Here is an 18,130-nt window from a genome sequence, read left to right as displayed (position 1 = left end):
TACAAAGAGCATACAGCACCGACCAGCTTAACGGTTAAATATAACAACAATTAGCGACGTTTGTATTTTATTTTTTTTGTAAAAAAATAGACTAAAAAAAGTTTGCTTACAAAGAGCACTACAGCACCGACCATCTTAACGGTCAAATACTAACAGCAATTAACGACGTTATAAATTTGCCAAACTTTCCTAAAGCCGTAAATCAGTCATCTCACTGTCTCAAGGGTAACTTCGCCATTAAGAAAAATTCCCCACATGCGATTTCCATAATCAATATACTAGTGAGTTTAATATATAATCTACATAGCTTTTAGTTTTTTTCACGCTATTATTATTATTATAACTCTTTGAAACTCAATCATAGATCTTGATTCTTGATTCGTAAAACCCTAGAAAAATTCCCCCAATCGATTCTTCCAATTGATTTCGATAAGGTAAATTTCATTTCACTTGCATCAATTGACCTGTATTGACTTATTCCTTATTAATTTAACAAATTATTTTCATCATTGATTTTTTTTAATTGTTATACCAATTTGTTATCAAAAAGCTTCTTGATTTTCAATAGTTTCAAACTTCTTTTTTACATTAGACTAATGTACAAATGTTGAATGTATTATTTTTATTGTTGTACTACTACCTTTGATGCTATTGAGTAAAAAGTTACATTGGGTTGCTTAAAGTTTTGTATATCAAGCTGTTAGTATTATCTTGATCCCAGTATTATTCGAATTATCCTTCGATACTAGTGGTTGTCGTATTATTCATGTAGTTTCTTGTTCCTCGATTTCTGTTACTATCTGTTGTGTCTTGTACCTCGATTATAGTATTAATTTGTTGTAGTTACTGTTCCGTTTTTCAGAATGCTTTGTCATGCTATCTTTAGTATTTTGCCATGGCTTCTTCACTTTCGTTATTTCTTTTCCATACTGCTTTGATATACTTTTTTTTTGAGCCGAGAGTCTATCGGAAACAACCTCTCTACCTCCCAAGGTAGGGGAAAGGTCTGCGTACACTCTACCCTCCCGCACCCCACTTGTGGGATTGCACTGGATATGTTGTTGTTGTTGTAGTTTTCTAAGCTGTTTATTTGGGTGTGAAAATAGGTACAAGTATTGAGTTTGATGAAGTGATGGTGAGCTGGAACAGTCTTTCTTGCATTGATTGTTGGCTTTTCAAGTATTGATTGTGCTTTTCAATACATCGGGGAAAAGCATGAACATTGTAAAGGGTGTTGCGGGCCTTATCCGAAGGAGTTCGGGTAGCCATGGTGGAGAATCCAGTTCAGGGTCACCGCTCGAGAGGTTCTCCCCTCCTACTCCCCTCATCCACTTCAGGTAACAATAGTCTTTGGTAGCTATTATCTGTCTAGTGTTCTTTTGTTTTGGCATTTAAAATAAACACTTACTTTTAGGATAGAAATTTGAAGGAAAATGTTAGACAACAAATATAACTACATAATGGGAAAAAATAAGAAACATCAGTCAGACAAAAGTTAATTCATCGCTTCTTCCCAAAACACCGCTTCGTAGAACTCTATCGGGTTCCATTTTGGTGTTAGTTCTTTTTCACTTCCATTCATTGCTCAAAAAGAGCGGTGATATTACTCAAAACTTTTGAGTGCTAGTAATATCAATTCTGGCGTCCAACAGAGTGCTACGAGTCCAACCTTCCCAGGACCTTAGACATAAACTTAAATCCACCAGGGAAGATGAGTTAGAAGGAGATTTGAAAAGACTATCAATCAGTAAATACTAGGAAGAGGAGGATCATATAGTAAGAGGAGCAGGTGGATTTAGGGAGAGGAGGATCATATAGGTAGCAGGTGCTACATTTGTACTGGCTTCTAGGAAGTCAACACCCTCTGCAAGCTGAAAGTTTTAGGAAGAGGAGGATCATATAGGTAGCAGGTGCCACATTCGTAGAGGCTTGAAAAAATGCGAATTACCTCCTGTCACACTATCAAATAGCAGCACGTTTGTAATGGATGGCTTTGAATTATTCAAAGTATTGAACACACTAAAGGAGATTCTGTTTAGTTGAGAAGAGAAGACCCATCATACGAGAAGTTGGTTCCATAGCTCTTATGTGGGTTATATGGATGGAGAGAAACAGGAGAATGTTTGAGGGTTGCTGAGACTGACTTTGTACAGTCTAGGGATATCCAGTTGTCCATATTTCTTTTTGGTGCACCCATGATGCCGCTATTCGCTTAGATGATTCAGTGACTTTCGACAACATCAATTAAATTATTTACCTTATAAAAAACTATTTGCTTAGATGATTCAGTGACTTTCGACAATATCAATTAAATTATTTACTCTATAAAAAAAGTACTTGCCTCATCTTACCTTTTTTATCGTGAACCTGTTTGGATCTTCTTCACATGTCTTTGGGGATTAGCATGACTTAGGTCTCGTATTGTGATGGACTTATGACAGACTTGGTACATGAGGATGATAACACATGTTAGCTGCTTCAATGGTACCAAAAAGCTGGCATGTAATAACATGATAAAAAATCTGCATGTTGACCACCTAAGAGAAACCTACCTGATAGGCTATGATGGCTGGGGTAGCTCGGGATCTATCTTGAACAGCTCATATTCTTATTAAAGTTTGACTTAAGTTTATGCTTAATGTTGAGTCATTTCTAGAGACATTTGATTTTTGACTTGTAAAGCCTGCCATTAACATGATACGCGCATGACCATTCTCCATTAAAATCCTTTTATTCTCCTTCTTATGAATGTCAAGCCTATGAATATGCAATTAGATGTTAAGTGATTTCTTGTCAGTTGGTATTTTCTAGGCCATGGTCAGATATGACATTTTTTGCTTTTCAGTGAGGTTGGGGATGAGGCAATTCTGAATACACTCTGGTCAAGATACGAGAAAGCCCCTGATAAGGTATGTCTTAAATATTCCACAAATCTCCGTGGATGCCATTTTCTTTTATGTGTTCTTTCTTTTTTTGATCAAGTTCTTTTATGTGTTCTTAAGGTAGTTACAATTGTGAAACAGTGAACTTCACTTGTTGAGTTGTTGCAACTTGTAGTTTGTGTCCACATTGGTGATAAGATGCTTTTAGATGTGGTATTTGTTGTTTTCGAGGCTAGCTTATGTGATGGAGGATAGATCAGGATAACAAGAAGCAGGGTTCCTAGTTAGGTCAATTATATAGATTTCATTGTTCGTAATACGTCTTTGTAATGCCTCGTTAGTTATTAGTAAAGCAACAAGGATCAAAGGATCACTATTATTAGGGTTGCTTATGAGATGATTTAGTTAAAACTTTTCTTTGTCTCTGTTTGAGGCAGCAGTATGTGATTTCCTTCTTTATTCTCCTGTTACAGCATTTTGCACCAACCTTGTTCGGAATTATTAATGGTCTAAAGCATTCTTTAATATTTACCTTTGTACTCTACAACTATCTTTCAGCTTCCAAAACAAGCCTCTCAATCAGTTTGTGGGGCTGGCAGAATCTGATGCATTTCTTCTATGCTTGTTTGTGCATGCCTGTACTTGGTGGTCTGTTGTGGATATGCTCACTTATAAGTTTCTGTGTGTTCTATTCATCTTTTCGGAATGCAAGTAAACTACACCCTGGCATAAACGCCTCAGAACTGCGTTGCTCATTACTGGTGAAAAGATAACCATGCAATTTATTTTCTCTCTTTCTTAAATAGATGGAATATTACTGGTTCATCAGTGATCTTGAAGTTAAATCTCTGTTCTTTTGCTCTGCACTCTTTTTTCTATAAACACAATCTCTTTGATATTTAAGCTTTGGTCATTTTGTCAAAGTGTAGTGCTAATTGAGCAATTCTTATTAACTTCAGAGTTTTGCCTTCCGTTTTCGTAATTTCTTTAGAATTGACCATTTTAGACACTGAATGGTGATTGAATAAATTCATTGATACCTAAGCCAAAATGGTCGTGTTGTATTGGCCTGTCAATGGTGTGACACAATGGCCGAATCTATATAGAAAGCTTTATCTCGTTAGTGATGTTGCATGGATGACATGTTTTATATATTCGTTTTGGGCTTTGAGGTGCTGGCTAACTTTCTGGAATTGATCTGGGGGGAATATGCTCATATCAAGGGTCACCGCTGGCTTTTGGTACATGCAAATGTTACTTAAGTTGATTTTTGTTTCTCAATACCTTTTTCTCCTATGAGAAAGTTATGATCCTATAATATGTGTATCGCTTTAGCCTTTAGGTAGGTGGGTGGGAAGAGTACTGGCAGTCTCTCTAATTCTTTCCCAACTTTGTCTATTTTAAGCATCATAATCCTTTGTGCCTTTGTGTGTTTTGTCAGGTTGAAAAGAGAAGGTTATTTCATATCTTTTTGAAGCAATTCCTAATTGTATACCGTGATTGGCAACCAATTAGCCCTCTTCAATCTCCCGAGGATCATGCCTCTGTGCAGCCGGTGGATTCACAGCATTTTGGAGATGTTGTGGTTGGCTGTTCTTTTGGTCATCCTACTGAAATTATAGTCGTCCTCGTTGAGGAAGTTGCACAAATGATAGCGCTTGTTAATGAACGTAAGTTGGTTCTTCACCCCTTCTTGTTGGTGAATAGCGCATTTGTCTTTGTCTAACTTTAATAAGAAATGCTTTGTTCTCTTCCCGAAGTTCTCTTGTTTGCTAACTTGTATTGTGACTGCTGTATAGGGATTAACGTGCAAGTACTTGTTCCCGACAGTAGATATTTTTATACTATATCATGAAGTATACATTTGTTTCTACTGATGATAATTCAGTAATGCCGTAACAATCCAATGAATTGCAGACCTATCAAGAAATTCATCTACAATAACATCTGAAGGGCTGCCTGTCCTGGATGCTTTGACTGTTATTACTCGGTCAATGCACAATTGCAGAGTTCTTGGCTACTATGGTGGTATTCAGAAGCTTACAGCATTAAAGAAGGGTATTATTTCCGTCAATCTATGCTGAACTCATTCTTTTGTGTGTTTTGGGTGATTTACTTTTATATCTGCCTCTATATGTGCAAATTTATTTATTTGTTGCATTCTGTCTGTACAGCCTCTCTACCCCACAAGGGTAGGGGTAAGGTCTGGGTACATCTTACCATCCCCAGACCCCACTTGTGGGATTATACTGGGTATTTGTTAGTCTGTCTGTATAGTTTGGTGAAGCATATTGGTCCTACTTATGCTGGAGTCATGTATTTCATTCTCTGTCTTTCAGTTTGAATATTGGTCCTCCATTAATTGGCAATATAGTTACTTCCTTGTTAATAACATTTGTTTAGTACCTAGTCAGTTTTTCGCGTAAGGCTATTTTTATGGGAATTGGGGTAAAAAGTCAGCGAGGAGCATATGGTGGTTGTGTTGTCAACTTGTTAGTGATATTCCTGTTCGTGTCTGGTGGTTCATACCTGTTCTTCTGTTAAATGGTAATACAGCTCACTTGGTAATAATGCACTTGTGCTAGCACTTTTTCGACTCAGATTTGCAATCTGTTGGGGTTTCAATAGGGAAAAAGAATAGAAACAGATCAGAGAAGTCCCTAGTGGAAGAGAATAGAGCATAAGTATGAAGGAAGCTTGGGGTGATTTGAATCGAAATAAATGAAAAAGGAAATAGACTTTCAGGGGCTTCAAGTATAAGAAAGGCAAATATGAGATAGTTGATGCTTCTGGGAGAGATCGGGACCTCTTTAATTTTGTTTTACTATCATAGGTGCATTTAGTAAGAAAATTTTTAGGGGAATATTTTGTTCCAAGATCATCACGTGATGGATTCAGTCTGATGGAAGGGTCTGTTCGTTTATTTTTTTCATTTTATCGTGTCTTGACCATAACTTGTCATCTGTTCTTTGCACCTTTGCTTGCTTTAAGATCTTACATTGCTATAGAAGAAGTGTAGGCATCTTTTGAAGCAGGAAACTCGAATGAATTTGGTACCTTCTTAATAAATTGTACTTCATATTCTGCACTATCTTGTTATACTTTCTTAGTCGGTTTTAAGATCATTTCTGAGACTAGTTACCACTCAGTCACTCATTCCTGATATACATTGACTTCTACACTTGCAATGCGTCATCCTGTTAAGTCTTCCCAGCCGTTAGAATCATTATTTTGTTGTCTAGCACTTTTAATGATGAGGTTTATTTATTTCAGCTGCTGTTGTCCAACTGAAGGCTATTGCTAGTGCTCTTTCAGCAGATGAAGCTTTGACGAACTCTGTTCCAGAGAAGACTGCAATTCTCCAGAACATTCTTTTATATGTGGTGTCTATAATTGGTAGCTTTATTAACTTGCATTTCAGCACATCCGGAAAGGCTTGGTTCAATAGTGGTCACATGGAGATTTTTGGGCCTACAAGTGTTGAAACACGTGATGTCGTTACTGGTGTCGATGTGTCTGATTCTGAAACAATGATACGGTGGCGTCAAAAGGCCATTGTCTCTGTAATGGAAGCTGGTGGTCTCAACTGGTTAGTAGGTAAGGTAGGCAGTCTCTTTTTTTTTCTTTTTTCTTAGCACTGATCCTCTATAAATGTGTGATTATTTTGATACAGTGGCTATATTTATGGTCATAGATTCTTTCAGAATCACATTCTCCATAGTATGCTGTATGATACATGAACAACTATGCTTCAGCCCACACAGTTGGGGTCGGCTATAGCACAGTGTATGATGAAGGCACTAAAAGAATTGTTATTTAATTAGGGGTCTTAACATTTCTTCTGTATATTCTGAACTAGAGTAGCCATCATCACTTAACTAGATATACCAAAAAGAAGTGATACTTAACCTGGTAGCAAGCGCCAGTTTAAAAAATGTAACATTGCTTGATAAAGAATTCTCACACATAATACTTACAACCTTTCTAGCTTCTAGTTTCTACCTCTTAGCTACCTTCTTGTACCACTGTCCAAAAAAAACTGTAGCATTGCCTGATAAAGATTTCTCACACATAATACTTACTAGCTTTCTGGCTTCTAGTTTCCACCTCTTGGCTAGCTACCTTTTTGTTGGCTTCCCATGCTTCTGATTCAGATAATCTTCTAATATTTCCATGGATTGTCAAAATCTTCTGCTTCAAATCAGTTATAAGTTATCACTTAGCACCATGTGCGAAAACTAGTTGATGTTAAAGCCTCTTACTTGAACAATTTGCTTCCAAATTTGGATGTGCTAAAAGTACCAACTATTTAATGATAGATGGAAGTTGGAAATATTTATGCCAAACTTCCCTGATTTCCTTGGTCAATCATTGAATTCTATGTAGAACTGCTCTGTTTGGTCGGTCAGAGCTCAGCTGTTATCCATATATTAGTATGCAACTCCCTTAAAACTGTTGCCAGCTTTGGCATGGGTTGTTGATAAGGTGTAGAAAAGCTCACTTTGTACTTATTCTTTACACAAAGAAGTTAGGTGAAGGGTATTCATCCTGCTTTCCTAAGGGACCCTCTGATTGGTGACTTCACCATTTTCTTGTATTGTTAAGCTAGTTGAGAACCAATAGCCTTATACTTGGTTAGGTGATGTATGATATAATTTAATAGGTAGATAATTAATTCGGTAAGAGCATCCAATGGGGATGCAACCAGTGATCTTTTGTGAGGCAAAAGACAGTGGACAGCTGGCCCAGACGCCACCGTCATAAAAGGAAAAAAACGTAATAAAAAACTAATTATATTTAGTATCAGTACATCGACTAGAAGTAAATAATCTTTCTAAGTAGAATTTCCCGTAGGTAGAGCCAAATAACTTTGAAATGCGTATTTCACACCTCTCCCCGCAGCATAAAAATATTAAGATTGGCTTTTGATCCTGTCTGGTTGGATCTTCTGCATTTTCTCTCATTTTACTATGGTCATTTCACACAGTTTTTTTTTTCCAGAGCTGTTGCGTGTTATGAAGAGGTTGAATATGAAGGAACAGGATACAGATATTTCACTTCATTATCTGACTCTTAGAGCTCTTCAATTAGCACTAGTTGAAAACCCTCGTGGTCAGAATCATTTTCGAAGTATTGGAGGACTGGAAGTTCTGTTGGATGGACTGGGAGTTGCATCTAACAGTGCTTTGAGATTGAGAGACGTCTCAACTTCAGATACAGCAAGGTAACTGACTTAACTGCATGCCTTTGATAAAATTTAATCTTTATTCTTTCAAGCCATACAAATGAATCAAAGAAGTCCCTAGACGGTGGTTGCTTATCTTGAAGTCTGTTAGTATAACAGGTTTGATCCTGCTATTATGTGTGATGGCAGATTATGTTTTTTATTCTGGACCAGATTATTTAGTTCTAGTTTGTCTAAAATTAAGTGTCATGTCCTTTTCTTTTCACAATCCATGTGCGGCTAAAAGATATAAGTATATCTAAACTTTTTCTTAAAATATCACAAAGGCAAATCAATTAAGCTCAAATGACCTTCTGTTTGAACCAAATTAAATGTTAATCTAATATATTATACTGTTATTCTTGATAAAAAATAAAATAAAATTTTATCCTATTATTGTCATTTTGAATGCTAAGATCTAATAAATAATGGTTGACGTATGTCGAAATAAGATTCAAAACTAGTTAACCACGGGTGAATATATGTACTTCTAATGTTATGAAGAGAAATTGGGACAAGTTGATATGCAGTGGATAGTTTCCCTTGCTATTTGCACATTTCTTGCGTGGAAGGATAGTTAGAGGTTTAGGTTTGACACGTGTCAAATGGGGTGAACTTTACATTTTGTAAATCAATTTACAAACGTCAATTGCCTTAAAGTTCAATTTGAATCCTATTGTCTCAACCGCTTTAGTTTCTGATCTGTAGAATTTGAGTTTGGACTTGTATCTGATCCTAAATTCAGTAATGCCTAGCTGCATCATGATATCTTGTTTTTCGTTTTCTTTCTGTCGTTTAAATCTAGTTTCTCTAAATAGGTGTTTGTCCTTCCCCGCCATTGCTAGGATCATATTTATGCTATATTATGTTTGCAGTATGGGCTCTCTAGCCTTGTTTTATTTGACGAACATAAATTGAAATGGTTCGGAAACTTTTGTAAAGCAATTGCAAAAAGTTTATAACCATGCTTCTGATACTTAGTCCATTAAAAGAAGAAATATTAGTTAATTTCTTTTCTAAGATGTCGGTACATTTACATCTCTCCTTGCAGGAATGCCAATGTTTTAGCGTTTATGTTCCAGCTCCATGTTCTCTCATTGGAGGTTCTTAGAGAGGCGGTGTATCCTTGCTATCACTACTTGCATGTTCCCACTAGTTTCATCCTTGTAAACTTGATTGCTTCGTTAGAAATGATTGGTTCATTTTGAGCAATTATACATTATACAGTCCCCTTCAGTTAAGCTACTGATAGTTGAGTAGAAGAATGTTGACTTCTATCTTACTGCTCAATCGTGGGGAATAATTTTTCTTTCAAATGATTGTTGGTCTCCTTAACCTGGTTTCAGCTTTGGGAATTTGAATAACTTGCAATTTTTATCAGAAAATGGACGAGTGCAGAAGTTTGCAAATAGCTTTTGTTCACTTGCATTCATGCTTCAAGAATACAAGGAGAAAAGTGACAACTTGTTAGCCCAGGATGACATGGAAATAACTGTTTCTAGTGATAAAGATACAACTGCGAGAGAAGTTCTGGGAACAAAACTTTCTAACCTACCTAGTATACCTTATTTAAAGAATTGGCACGATTATGTTGCCAAGCTTAGTGCTGTTCTTTTCTCTTTCCTTCTTTCACCAGAAGATGCAAATTCAGATAAAAGCCAAGCACCCACTGTCAAAAGTAGTTTGCCAGTCTCTTCAGCATATGGAGAACTTTCTGTAAAGTGGATCATTAGGGTTCTCCTCACAGTCTTTCCATGCATAAAAGCATGCTCAAATCAGAAGGAGCTGCCTGGTCACTTAAGGTAAATCAGCAAGTATTTAAATCTTTCTGTTCTTTTTATTTCCCATTTCTTCCGCAATCTTATTTTTGCATTTGTGGAGATGTATTTGGGTGCATATGTGAAGATGTATTTGGGTGCTGTATTCGATTTTTGGAATTAGTGAAGTGCCTATCTTTTTAGCTGTTGTCCCACTGCACTCGTTATTTTTCTGAGGTTCTCCTTGAATCTCCTGTTTCTGATTTGTTCTTCTCATTTCTACAGGACCTTTATCTACACCCTTCAGCATCATGTTCTGTCTGCATTCAGGAAAATTCTGGTGTTGTTGCCATCTTTGCTACATGTATTCCGGGCAGAAGGAGCTTGGGACTTTATCTTCTCGGAGAATTTTTTTTATTTTGGCCTAGCATCGCTAGGTTCTTCCGATGATTCCTTATCAAAAAAAGGTTCTTCTGATGATTGTACTGAACATTGTTGTGATTCAAATGACAGAAGCACTAGTCTAAGTCTTCATGAACTTGAAGCTCTTCAAACAGAAGTGGTTTCATTTTTGGAGTTTGCTGCGACTTTAACTGGAAGTTCTCATAACTTGGTTAGTCATTCGATCTTTCACTCTTTCAGATACATTTATTAACATTGTTGCTATGTGTTTTGGACTTTTTTTGTCATAATGGTAAGTGTCCTTTCTCTATTACACTGGAGCGGGGTTTACCCTGTGCGCACCCGAAGGTTAGCGGTTACAGGTTCCCTTGTCATCAATTTTTTTAAAATTTTTTTAGGAGTTCCTACATAGCTTAAGTAAGAAAATATTTAATAGCCAAAACTGTAATTAGTTTAATACATCTAACCAAATGCATGTTCTTTATGGTAAGAGACAGAAGAGAGAATGTGCAAGGAGAGAATTGAAGAAGCATAAAAGAAAATGAAGCCAATGAAAAGGGAGGATAGGTGTAACCATGTAATTAGCATAAATTGACAGAGAGATAAGTGAGGAAACAACTCTTGCCGACTATTTATTTTCGGCTACCAAAATTATGAGCAGTGTTACCATACGTCAAACCTTTCCTTTGCTAGACTTCTGATTAAATTGTTAATATTTTCCTTTAATTAAATCCTTGATGCCTCTCATCAACATACATACATGCTTATGATGCTTACAAGTGGGATTAGTTGTGGCTCTGCTCCAATAATTATCAATAGTGGCTTAGATTGATGACACGTGTATATATGAATTTTCTATAGCTAGGAATGCTTATGGTTTAGAATCTAAAAATGGTATGACTTGAGGAAAAAAAGAATGAAAAGTTCTGGCTGAAGTTGTTCTATAGACAATACAAAATCTATTAAATTACTTTTTAGTTCTTTTGGAAGTTAATGAATTTCAAAAAAATGTGTATGATGTTGTACTTGAAGAAGTTTAAAAAACTTGGTTGTAAGGTCATGTAAATCTTGAATCTAAAATTACGCTTGAATTGACATCGAAGAAAATGCAGTTAGTTTCTATATAAGTGTACATAATGGATCTTGGGCCTTGCTCAACCCCAAAAGCTGGATTGTAGGGTGAGGATTGCCCAAGTCCATATAAGGAGACCAAATCTCCCATCCCTAGCCGATGTGGGACACTCAACAATAGGTAGCAAGAAAGAATGATCTTAGTATTTGTAAAGCATGTCAAACTCTTTTTCTGATTTTAAGAATATAGTATTTTTTAATCCTTGCGTTGAGTTGGCTATTACTTAAATAAATGAAACAAAGTTATAAAAGAAACTCAAAATTAAAAAATAACTGCAGTATATATAAAGGAAAAACAATGATGCCTGGAAATGAGATATGCACATAGGTCATAGAGATACAAAATTGTATAGGCGGGTTCAGTGACTCCAGTCCTGTACGCACTCCCCTAGGATTTTCTTCTAAAGTTCTTACCATAAACCGAAGCGCTGATCTCTTTAGTTCTATTATTCTTATGAGTTTATTTAAGTTATAAACAACGTCACTGTAAAGAATTTTTCACTATCAGGTCACTCAAAGGATATCTACAAGTAAGCCTCCTTAAAATGTGATATTTGTAATCTTGAGAATAAGACAAGTTACCTGCTACAACAGCTAAAAGTGACCTGATGGTTTTAAAATTCGCTGCACTTTCTGTATATCTAACTTAAATTGATCATGATTAGTATATATATAAGGGTTAATTTTTTTTTATTGATTTTAAAGTCCTAAATATTATGACTTCCATCATAGTTCAACTAGGGAAAGATTTACTAAACAAAATTTGACTTGATTCACGTTGGAAAAACAAATGACTCAAAATCCTAAATATCAGGAAAAATGACAATTTTGTCTAATGTCATAACTATTTCAACTCTAGCTTGCTCTTAGTTGTGCATGGTGGGATTTTCGGGTATAATATTATTAGCCTTTAGCATAATGTTGCATCCTTACTTGGGTTTCAATGGCTTATTCATGATTAATTCTTCTTCGTCAGTGCTTCTTTAGAAGATACAAAATGGTTTTTTAATGACTGAGATATCCTTCTGGAGACAACCCTTAGGACCAAATGCAGCCTTCAAAACTCAGGGATAATGGGTTCGCCTTCTATCCTTCTCCACTTGATTACCAAGCTTAGTTCACAAGTCCCTCAATCTAGCCACTTGAACTAAGCCTTGAGGGCTTTATTGGTACTTTTCTTAGACTTTTTATCTTCCAAGTGAAACATTTTTCCTCTTCAGTTTGCATGTTGGGTGAAATTTGTCTATTTATGTGACTGGATAGAAACTGGATAGAATTCTTCCTCTGTTTCATGTTAGGCTACTGTCCTGGTTGGCATTTTCAGCCTTAACGACAGTGTGAATTATGCATTGGGGTCTTCTTTTATGCTTCACCTTCCCAGTTGTTTAGTGAGCTTCCTTCCATGCGCTTTTGTTCAGATTAAAAGGTTTGGTAAATAAAGAACATATAATGCTTGGCTGTGCTAGTTTTGCAATCTCTCTTTTTTTTTTTTTTTCATAAGATGTGAGCTTATGCAATTCAGTTTCCCTCTTGTCCTGAAACTTATTTTCTTATGGTGGCAGCCTGAGTGCTCCATTTTGCTAGAGGCTCTTGAACAATCTGCTTGTAATCCTTGGGTTGCAAATCTTCTTGCTAAGAGCCTACTTCAAATTATGCGGTCTTCATCAGAGAAAACTCTTTCTTCTTTTAAAACGCTCGATGCAGTTCCTCGTGTCCTCAAAGTTGCCTGCGTTCAGGCCCAAGAGTCTAAAAGGCACGGGATTGCTAGTCCTCACACGGAGAGTGGTCCTGTTCCTTCTCTAAACCAAGACATGGTGAATTCTCTCGAGATGATTCATAGTTGGCAGAACAGCATGGAAACTTTTATTGAACTCGTCGCAGAGTATTTCTCTCTTACGAAAGATGCCAAAAGCTCTACTTTGCACAGTGCTACCTGCGTTGATAGATTGTTTGATTTGTTTTGGGAAGAAAAATTGAGAAATCGCATGCTTCCTCTTATTCTTGATTTGATGAAGGTAATAATCTGTAATGAATTTATTTTGTATTATTTTTAGTGTTCTTGCTATGCCCTCCTACTAATCTTTCATTTATTTACCTCTTTCATGTGAAATCTTTTGCTGGGGGAACAGATTGTTCCATCTTCTGAGGAGGACCAGAAAGCTAAATTATATATATGTTCTAAGTATCTGGAAACATTTACTCATGTTAAGGACCGGGAGAACTTTGTTGAATTGTCTATCGATCTATTGGTTGGGATGATTGATTTACTTTTGACAGATATAGAGGTATGCTCTGATAAATCTATGTTTTTCTACTGTTCTGTAGCTATGTGTTGTCTGCTATTCATATTCTGTTTACATGTTGACAGAGAGTGGTTTCTATGTTGGCAGTATTATCAGGCTTTATTTCGGGATGGCGAGTGTTTTATACATGTTGTATCCTTGCTAAATGGGAACCTTGACGTGCCCAAAGGTGAAGAGCTGGTTCTGAATGTCCTCCAAACACTAACCTGCTTGCTTTCAGGGAATGATGTCTCAAAGGTGCGTTTGTTTCTGCCAGTAAAATTTTTCTCTTTTGTGCAATTAGTTGCATAATTTGTTTGTGATGGTTGCAAAATTATTGAGAACACGAAAAATGGTGTACTTTTAACTTCCTCCTAAATGAACAGGCTGTCTAATTATGGGTTCACATCTTTTCTTCCTTTCTGATCACTTGGGATCATCTTGTATGGTGCTGCATTTCTTCTCCATTGTTGCCTAGCTTTGGCCTCATTTCCGCTGTAGTGCCAACTCGAAGTCTCGAAGTCGTTTATCATTTCCGTTGCAATTTATTTTCCATAGGACCTTGTAATATTTCTGTAACAAAGAGCATGTGTATCACTGTAGTATTTTGTCATCTCGTGTTTATCTAAAAATTCTTGAAGGGAGACTATGCATTTTCCTTATGGTAAGGGGATCCGTATCTTAGGTCTTTGTCTTTTCCTATTACTGTATTAAATTGACTCTGTGTGAAAGCTTCAGTTAACTGCTCTAGAAGAACCTTTCATACTCTATTCCTGGTTAGCAGGGTGCTTTGGCACTTCCTTCTGGTTAGGCATAAATTTCTGCATACAACGAGTAAAATAAAATTCTGGATTTATGCATTAGTATACTTAAAATTGGTACATAAAACAAGCAGGAAATTGTTTACTCTGGATGAACCGGAGCTGGTGCCAAGCTACTCCGACCAAGTGCTGCATGGCGCTTGGGGATGCCTTTTATTTGCAATTGAATATTGAGCTCCATCTTGAAGGGAATTAGGGCCATGTTTTCACTAATCTTGGGGAAGACAGAAAAACAAATGTCGGTTGACAGGCAGCAGCAACATTACTCCCACTTAAAAGCTTAATCCTATGGATCCACCTTATATGGATCCACTTTATTCTTTCGAACCAATTCTGTGTCTAATCAAAACAGACAATGTCTTGCGTTATCGAGTACGAAAAGTAGATTGAACCCAGTCTTACTATAGTATTCCAGTATTTCTAATAGATGTGATCAGGCTCAGTTTCTCAATCCATGAAAGTGTTTCCTATCCCAATCATGTCTTTCTTTTACCATGATTATTGGTCCTGCCTCTGAAACAGCATATGTTTTTGCATGTCTGAATTGTGTACTCATTCATTCTTTATTCTTTTGGTTTCAAAGGCTGCGTTTCGAGATCTTGTGGGGACGGGTTATCAGACTTTGCGTAGCTTGCTGTTGGACTTCTGCCAATGGAAACCAAGTGAGGCGCTTTTAGATGCTCTGCTTGATATGTTGGTTGATGGGAAGTTTGATCTCAAGGCAAGCCCTATGATAAAGGTTAGTTGTCCTAATTCTTGTATGTGCACCAACAGTTACAGCATCCTTCTGTATTTGTTAGGGAAAAAAAACACAATAACAGCTTTTGTTTCCTCATGGTTTTAGTAAATTAATAACATGTTAAATGTGCTACTCATGTCATCTTTTCCTTTTGGCCTTCATACTTCAGAATGAAGATGTCATCTTGCTATATCTCAGTGTCCTGCAAAAGGTTGGTATCAGTCCCACTTTGATTAATGCTTTCCCTATCATGATTTTGGCTGTTGTGCTTTCACTGTTACTCTTCTTCAATTATCTCCTTTTTATTTTTGTAAAAATACAGTATTATGAATAATGATATTTCTGTTTGCTAACTGGGCAGAGCAGTGATTCATTGCGGAATCAGGGGCTTGATGTTTTTCTTCAGCTTATAAGAGATTCAATGTCCAATCAAGCTTCTTGTGTCAAAGCAGGGATGCTAAACTTTCTTCTTGATTGGTTTCCCCAAGAGGGCAAGGACACTGTAGTCTTGAAAATTGCCCAATTAATCCAGGTAGTTGGCGGGCATAGCATTTCTGGAAAAGATATACGAAAAATCTTTGCTCTACTCCGGAGTGAGAAAGTAGGGTCACATCAGCAGTACAGCTCATTGCTTTTGACCAGCATGCTGTCAATGCTCAACGAGAAGGGGCCAACTGCCTTCTTTGATCTCAGTGGGGTGGAATCGGTAACTGAAACAATGACCTTTCTAGCAATCTGAAATTTGTTTTACTGAATGCATGTTGTCTCTTCTTTTTCCTTTCTCTACTTGCTCCGAGTAACTTCTCGTTGCAAATTATGTGAGGCTTCCCCTTCCCTCATGCAGGGAATTTTGATAAAGACTCCAGTTCAGTGGCCATTGAATAAGGGGTTTTCGTTTACTTGTTGGCTAAGGGTAGAAAGCTTTCCCAGAGGTGGTGGAACAATGGGACTTTTCAGTTTTCTTACTGAAAGTGGAAGAGGATGCATTGGTGTTCTTGGAAAAGATAAGCTTATATATGAGGTGATAAAAAAGTTGTTATTTGCTTCAGTTTGACTTGGGGCTTGTTTACATTTCTGTGAGTCTTGAGTTTGCAGTGCATTACAATATTTGCATTGGTTACACCAGCCTTCTTTGTTAAGCCACGTTAGCCTGATGTCTTTGCTATTAATAGCTCTCTGTTACTTTTACAGTCAATTAATCAGAAAAGGCAATCTGTTGTGCTGCAAGTCAATCTTGTTAGAAAGAAGTGGCATTTTTTGTGTTTAACACACACAATCGGTAGGACATTTTCTGGAGGTAGCCAATTGAAGTGTTATTTGGATGGAACTCTTGTATCCTCTGAAAAATGCAGGTATCTCTATCTCTCTCTCCCTGCTGATGTTTGATTTGGTTAGAGGAGTTTGTTCGATCTATTCTCAATTGAAGATAGCTCCGTGAATTTTCATAATTTGGTTGCAGATATGCAAAAGTAAATGAGCCTCTGACTTGTTGCACTCTTGGCACGAAAATCAGTTTACCTTCCTATGAGGAAGAGAGTCCTACACTTTATTCGAAAGATCCATCTGCTTTCTATGGTCAGATTGGTCCAGTTTACTTGTTCAACGATTCCATTGCTTCAGAACATGTGCTAGGCATCTATTCTTTAGGACCTAGCTACATGTATTCCTTCCTGGATAATGAAACTGCAGTTCATTTGGATAGCCCATTGCCCAGTGGAGTGCTTGATGTTAAAGATGGTCTTGCATCCAAAATCATATTTGGACTTAATTCACAGGTTCTTTTCTTTCCCCTTGAATTGTTTACCTGAAAATTTTGTGTTTTCTTGCATGTTCGTATGGAACTGAAATATTGAAATTTCTGTATCAGGCACGTAATGGGAGGCGTTTATTTAATGTTTCACCAGTGGTGGATCCTGGATTAGATAAAAGTTCATTTGAAGCAACTGTCTTGGTTGGGACACAGCTGTGCTCTAGACGACTGCTTCAACAGATCATATATTGTGTTGGGGGTGTCTCTGTGTTTTTCCCTCTTTTCACTAAGACTGATTTGTATGAAATAGAAGAAGCTAAGCAAGCTGGCCAAGCTTTACTTACCCCAATTACAAAGGAGCGTTTAACTGCTGAAGTTATTGAACTTATAGCTTCTGTTCTGGATGAGAATTTAGCCAATCAACAACAGATGCTCCTTCTTGCCGGATTTCCAATACTGGGTTTTTTGCTGCAGTCAGTTCCCCCTGAGCAATTAAATATGGATACACTGTCTGCTTTGAAACATTTGTTTAATGTGGTTGCAAATGGTGGTAAGTCACACAAGCTACTTGTTTCTTCTTTTTTGTTATCTTTGAGTAACTCTCTGTTCGACACATTTTGCCAAATCTTCTGTTATGTAACTTTCTTTAATTTATTGCCAGGTCTGTCAGAAATGCTAGTCAAGGATGCTATATCCCATATATTTCTTAGCCCTGTTATATGGGTCTACTCAGGTTACAGGGTTCAACGTGAACTGTATATGTTTCTCATCCAGCAATTTGATAATGATCCAAGGTTGCTGAGAAGTTTATGTAGGCTCCCGCGTGTTCTTGACATAATTCGGCAATTTTACTGGGATGATACCAAAACTCGTTCTGCTATTGGAAGCAAGCCTCTTTTACATCCTGTGACAAAACAAGTTATAGGGGAGAGACCTAGCAAAGATGAAATACATAAAATTCGTCTCCTTCTATTGAGTCTCGGTGAGATGAGTCTCAGGTAGTATTCTTTTTCTTGGATAGGATAAAACTTTTCTTCTTTTGACTGTTGTAGTGACTGAATTTTCTTCTTTACCATGTAACTATGTAAGCTTTCTAGCTTCTGTTTAGCTTTCCTATTTCAGCTTTTCCAGAAATAAAGCTA

General features: G+C 36.9%; 1 protein-coding gene across 1 annotated transcript in view; it reads left to right on the top strand.

Moving 5' to 3' along the window:
* Nucleotides 1–239: 239 nt before the first annotated feature.
* The window catches only part of LOC132033603 (BEACH domain-containing protein B), a 35,885-nt gene continuing 17,994 nt past the window's right edge, over nt 240–18,130 (top strand). Inside the window, exons 1-21 of the mRNA XM_059423617.1 lie at nt 240–434; nt 1,107–1,337; nt 2,846–2,909; nt 4,324–4,552; nt 4,800–4,940; nt 6,156–6,479; nt 7,884–8,106; nt 9,158–9,226; nt 9,453–9,908; nt 10,149–10,476; nt 12,959–13,411; nt 13,526–13,681; nt 13,787–13,936; nt 15,083–15,238; nt 15,408–15,449; nt 15,600–15,944; nt 16,083–16,259; nt 16,430–16,590; nt 16,698–17,013; nt 17,106–17,538; nt 17,650–17,986. Of these exons, the coding sequence (XP_059279600.1) occupies nt 1,216–1,337; nt 2,846–2,909; nt 4,324–4,552; nt 4,800–4,940; nt 6,156–6,479; nt 7,884–8,106; nt 9,158–9,226; nt 9,453–9,908; nt 10,149–10,476; nt 12,959–13,411; nt 13,526–13,681; nt 13,787–13,936; nt 15,083–15,238; nt 15,408–15,449; nt 15,600–15,944; nt 16,083–16,259; nt 16,430–16,590; nt 16,698–17,013; nt 17,106–17,538; nt 17,650–17,986 (4,682 nt within the window). The 5' untranslated portion in view covers nt 240–434; nt 1,107–1,215. The remainder of the gene's footprint in view (nt 435–1,106; nt 1,338–2,845; nt 2,910–4,323; nt 4,553–4,799; nt 4,941–6,155; nt 6,480–7,883; nt 8,107–9,157; nt 9,227–9,452; nt 9,909–10,148; nt 10,477–12,958; nt 13,412–13,525; nt 13,682–13,786; nt 13,937–15,082; nt 15,239–15,407; nt 15,450–15,599; nt 15,945–16,082; nt 16,260–16,429; nt 16,591–16,697; nt 17,014–17,105; nt 17,539–17,649; nt 17,987–18,130) is intronic.

This window comes from Lycium ferocissimum, chromosome 10, assembly GCF_029784015.1.
Source record: "Lycium ferocissimum isolate CSIRO_LF1 chromosome 10, AGI_CSIRO_Lferr_CH_V1, whole genome shotgun sequence".
Lineage (NCBI taxonomy): Eukaryota > Viridiplantae > Streptophyta > Magnoliopsida > Solanales > Solanaceae > Lycium > Lycium ferocissimum.
Note: the sequence above shows the minus strand (reverse complement) of the source record. Positions and strands in the feature narration are given on the sequence as shown.